The sequence below is a fragment of the Limulus polyphemus genome, unplaced genomic scaffold (assembly GCF_000517525.1).
Source record: "Limulus polyphemus unplaced genomic scaffold, Limulus_polyphemus-2.1.2 Scaffold112, whole genome shotgun sequence".
NCBI classification, from domain to species: Eukaryota; Metazoa; Arthropoda; class Merostomata; order Xiphosura; family Limulidae; genus Limulus; species Limulus polyphemus.
In genome coordinates this window covers 475,957-481,748 of record NW_013665722.1, presented here as the reverse complement: position 1 = coordinate 481,748, position 5,792 = coordinate 475,957, and the positions used below count along the sequence as shown (strand labels likewise).

The following is a 5,792-nucleotide window of genomic DNA, read 5'->3' as shown; positions in this document are numbered from 1 at the left end:
AAGGTTGGATCACCATGTGGCAAGGCATGCTGTAGCTATGTTTTCTAACTCGGGGAGACTTGTGGATATCCTGGGAAGAAGGCATGAAGGTTTGTTGTACTCTTAAAACATTTTATATAGGTACATCAAGCACGAGATTTTGCCCAAATTCAGCTTGAATGTTAGTACCTCTAGTATTTAATTTTTATTTTTAAATTATCTAATGTTTTACATTTAATTTTTTTAAATGAATTCACTTCAGAAAATTAGCAGCAGAAACTCTTAATCATGATAAAAACTATAGATTTTAATAAATATTAGCAATAAAACTGTAATATTTCTGTGTTGAATTAGTTTTGCATTTATATTTTGTATTTAAATATGGAGTTTTCTTATTAATTGCTTACTGTGTGTGCCTAATTTACCTGTCTTAGTATCATAAGAATCTCCTTCATTTCTCTAAATCAAAGTACTCTTATCCTGTTACTGGCATCACCCAACTGTGTACAGAACACAAACTTCTATTTATTTTGACTGCTGGTCCTTAATTGTGTTCTTGCTATTAAATTTTAACACAGTGAAATAATGTGATTTCCAAGCTTTTTGAAATGAAAATAAAAATATTTGCACAATTAAAGCAACAGCTTTATTTATAACAGTCAACTGAAAATGGTAAATTAGTTTTTTTATTTAAAGCTAATGCAGAATATCATGAACAAAGTGCCATTAAAGAATATTATTAAATTCAGATAAAGAAATAAAACTGATGATGTAATATGAAAACATACAAGTTTGCATTAGTAACAAAACTCATACCACAACCAGCTAAGAACTTCACGTTTGAGCATTGTCAGCTCACATCATTCTAACTAGGTCTGTCATAGAGATGTCATCCAGTGGATGTTTTTATGATATTAGTTGTGGAAGGTGGTTTATCATAGCATTTATATATGCACAAATGTTTAAATACTCCTTCATTCAAGAAGAGAATTTGAAGATCTTCAGCCCCAGTTACTAGTCTCAGGTTTTCTTTATCCCACAATAAAATGCATTTTAATGTGAAAACATATTTAATTGACAAAACTCATATTATGTCTAGTTAACAACTACAGTTTCAGGAAACTCAACTATAGAGCAAGCTTATGTGGTTTTATATCACATTTCACCCCACCAAGAGGTGAAAAAGATAATCTGTGTGCTATTTTACCTAGAAATATTCACAGTTTATGCCTGAATGAAAGAATATAAAGGAAAGTGTATATCTTAGCACTATGCCAAGCATGACCTTATCTATAACTATTATAAGTGAGTTGGTACACAGGAAACTACTCAATAGAACATAGGCAGAATTTGATATATATATATATATGTTAGATTTAGAAATTACTGATTTTAGAACAAATGACATCTTGAACTTTGCTGTCTTTTGTAATCATATTGGTACCACTGTTGTGTCAATAGACATGGTTTTTGCATTTGAGTAAACTTAACAATATTTTAATAAAGGTTGGCTTCAGTTATAGTAGTTTACACCAAGTTAAAAAAGTATGAAGTATGTCTGTATATAGTCTTCAAATAATGCTATTTTAGGTGATATTGAAGCATTAAAATAAGTTATTCTCATACTTAAGGTATTTGAAGAGCTTCTCTTGGATGCTGACTGGAGTGTTAATGCTGGATCTTGGATGTGGTTATCCTGCAGTTCTTTTTTCCAGCAGTTCTTCCATCTTTATTGCCCTGTAAGATTTGGCAGGAAGGCAGATCCAAATGGAGATTATATAAGGTTCGTATAATAGATACCTTAAATTACAATCTGCCAGTAGTTAACACAGATTTCTATCCCCCATGTTCACAATAAAAAAATAACATTTTCATGTAATGAGATGGGCTCAGATGAAGTAATCAGTTATACAGCAGTTATGTAGGTCTGTAACTCAACTTACTTAAATTCATTTTCAAAGGATAAGCCTATAGCTGAGCCTAAGGATTATTCATTTTCTTTCCCTGACTGTCAATATATCAAAACTCAGAGTGTAGTATATTAAAATCAAGAAATTCTGAGATGAAAAATGGCATTTTTATTTTTTGAGAATGCTGTGTTGACTTTGATAATCAAACCTCATCATGCTGGGCATGACTAATTAATGCTGTGAAAATGCTTACTTATTTCTGTCATTTATACAATAGTAATTATGTTTAAATTTACCAGAAACTAAATATCAAATTCCTGTAAATGCAAGTGTAGCTTCAAAGAGAGAAATGAATAAATATTAACAGTTTATGGAATTTTCAGACGGTATCTACCAGTTTTGAAGAATTTTCCTACGAAATACATTCATGAACCTTGGATGGCCCCAGAAAAAATACAATTCTCAGCTAAGTGCATAATTGGGAAAGATTATTCTCTTCCAGTTGTTAACCATCAGAATGTCAGCAGGATAAATCTGGAGAGGATGAAGCAAGTGCATCAGCAGCTTAGTCATTATCGTGGAGCAGGTGAGAAAGTAAACTTTTTTTTTTTATGGTTAAACACTCCCAATGATAAATAATTAGCTTTATAATAAATTGCAAAGAATTTTAAAGATAGACAAATTGTAGTTAGAATTATGTCACATATGCTAATTTTGTACATTTGTATGATTTTTTAATGTGATGAATTGAACATATATATATATATGTACTAATTGATCTTATCACTAATGATTAATTAACTATCCACTAGGTCTTTTGGCAAGTATTCCCTTGCAACCTCATCTGCTGACTTCCAGTAGTAACTTTGTGTGTACTGGCAATATCAAGAGTACCAAACGAGCAGCCAAAGAACAACTCAATGAGGTAGTTTTTAATAGTTTATAAATCACTTATCTCATAGACTCTATGTACTTCTTTTCTTAATTGTAATTAGAGTTGTACAACTTGTTGAACTTGATAATCAATTAATTGTTTAGCTAATTAATTGATTACATTCAACTAATTAATTATTCTCACATAAGATGGCTTAAAAAATAAAATAATGGCAATGTTTGAATTAATTGGAATAATCAAAAATAGCAATAATCGGAAACACTAATTTTGATTAGTTGATTACCTTCATTAGTCAGTTAAGCTGAAAAATCTTGAATTAAACAAAAATGATACTGAATAATCAAAAACACCATTTGATTGTTTTCATGACATTAATCATTTTAATCATAATTTTGATTATTTTATGTGACACTAATCAGTGCCCAACAGTAATCAATTAATAAAATTAATCATCCAGCTCTAATGGTAATGTCAATTTCTTACAATATATTAAACTCTAGAAAATTAGTCATTTGTAAGACATAAAACAATATACAAGTAATTTTCACATGCCATTGTTAACTGATTTGTTACAAACATAAGTTGAAGCTAAATAACTATTAAAATGATTTTGCTAATACATAATATTAAATGATAACTTTTAATGGTGAGAGTTTTTCTTCACATTTCTTATATTAATAAGAAAACTGTGTATATTATTTTCTGCAACATACTGTATGAAACATTAAACCTAATTAACACCTTTGTTGAGAGATAGAGGCCAATATTTTACAAAACTAATATAGTTCAAACCATAGGAAGAAGATATATGACAGAAAATATAAGTGTTACAGTAATGTTTGGCAAATAGCAGAGGTGTCACTATAACAGTAATGTAAGTAAATAATGACCATAGGGGAAGAGGGTGGAATCCTCCCCAAAATATTCCTGCATTGGTAATGATACATAACAGTTTCATTAAGTCTATGTGCCAATCCAACTTCAGGCATACTTCTAATTATATGAATTCTACACTAATTCATACCCAAGTATTACAGGCATCACCTTTCAATTTTTAGTCATGCAATATCTAACATGCAGAAAGTACTGATAGGAAATTATATAACATCTGTAAAAATGTGTTAAACCAAAGAACACCTCATTTCAAAAGTTCAGAAAACAGCAAAAATGGGATAGAAAACATGTATCAAATAAAAGTAATGATGGGAGAAATATAAGTGCTATTTCAGTTGTTCACAATTTATCATCAACTGAGTTAACTGTTCAGAACAAGATATTAGAAAAGGGACTCAACTTTTATATTTTCCAAAAAAGAACACCATTGTTGGATATAAAAGCACAACTGGAATATTTTGCCAGAAAAGGTAACAAAAGTTAACAAAAAAGGATAAGAAAAAGAGAAGTGGTTCAAGAGGATAACAGTATGGAATCCTTTTGTTATAGGAACAACTATGCTTACTTTTCATGGGTACCAAAGAATGGGTATTTATCTAATGTTTTTGGTGATTATTCTGAGAAAATAAGAACACTGGTGACTAAATGTAAATGCATTAAGCCTAATATAACAAAAGCTGAACTGAATGTCCTTAACCAATTACAGGAAAAAAATAATCTGGTTACTTTGAAACTGACAAGGGTGATGCTGTTTTCATGATGTCAGAAAAACATGTAGGTTCAAGAAGTCTTAATGCAAGATGATAAAATCCCTATAACCTGAGCACTTTTGAAAAGCCCACTTTCAAAATTGCTCAGGCTATAGGGTTATTATCATCTTGTATCAAGGGTAATACTATTGTAGGGTTGAATTATTGTGACTATTTGAGTAAAATGAGTGAATTATTGAGTGACTAAGAGCATTATAAACTTTTAACTAACTAATTTTTAGGTTTAATTTAAACAGTAAAGCTCAGAACACTTCAGTGTTACATTTCCAGTCCATTTTACATTATCAAGATGTAATTAACCAAAAACATTTTTAACATGCATCAGCCACATGACCAGATTAACATATCCAATCTTACAGCTATTATGATTTATAAGCCTACGAAAATTTTAGCTAATAAACTATACTTAGTAAGTGATTGAGTGTAAGTGTGTGTTATGAAACACTAGTACCCATAACCAATGAAAATATAATGAAAAAGTGCAATAGGTTTCACACAATCTGCCAAAATTAAAATTCTTAAAGGACATGGTATTACAAAATTTATTGGCCCTGTGAGTTATGTTAAACCTTTTGTGGCTGTCTTTGGTAGTTTTCCACTTTTATATTTAGCTATATATATGTTCTACTTAGTATTCTGTAAGTTAATTTTTAAAAGAAAATGTTTTTATAGTAGTTTTGAGTATTTAATATTCTAATTATTTGTTAAATTAATTAAACATTGAAAAAATGCTATAGATGTCATGTAGTTTTTCTAAATTATCAGAGAAAGTAAGAATTTGGAAATTTTGAAAGTTTTAAATTTATGTAACATAGCACCCACCACTACACAAATATATATATATATATATATGTGTGTGTGTGTGTGTATGCATACATGTATCATTGTATTGCTAAAAGTGAAAGCTTGGCCAACATAGCTATTAAACTCTTAAAACATCAGTTTCCATTTTAATATTTTTAAATTGATAATGTGATATTGAAATTAGGTAATTAAGATTTTAAGATAAATTTGATACTTATAATTGTTCTGATTTTTTTAATACAGGAGAGCCGGAAGCAGAGTGTCCTATCCATCACCTGAGAAGTTTTTGAAAGAAAGCACAGAGTCCCGAATTTTGGAAATCGGTTCACATCAGGTGTTGTTCAGCCAATACAAGTTGCTCCGAAGTTTTAATCTTTTTAAGTTGATGCATCTCCTTGGACATCGTTGTATATGGACTTTAGAAAACAAAATAGAAAAGAAATGTTAGTGTGAACATGTTGTTTGCACAAAAGTGCCCAGGAAAATGTTAAAAAAATTTACAAGAATTGTGGGTTATGATGTGTAATGACAACAAACTGT

General features: G+C 29.8%; 1 protein-coding gene across 1 annotated transcript in view; it reads left to right on the top strand.

Moving 5' to 3' along the window:
* LOC106471426 (cryptochrome-1-like) overlaps nucleotides 1-5,531 on the top strand; it is a gene marked incomplete in the record, with an annotated part of 27,223 nt that extends 21,692 nt beyond the window's left edge. The window contains 5 exon segments of the mRNA XM_022400889.1: nucleotides 12-89; nucleotides 1,611-1,762; nucleotides 2,273-2,475; nucleotides 2,702-2,814; nucleotides 5,496-5,531. Coding sequence (XP_022256597.1) covers nucleotides 12-89; nucleotides 1,611-1,618 — 86 coding nt within the window.
* Between the last annotated feature and the right edge of the window lie 261 nt (nucleotides 5,532-5,792).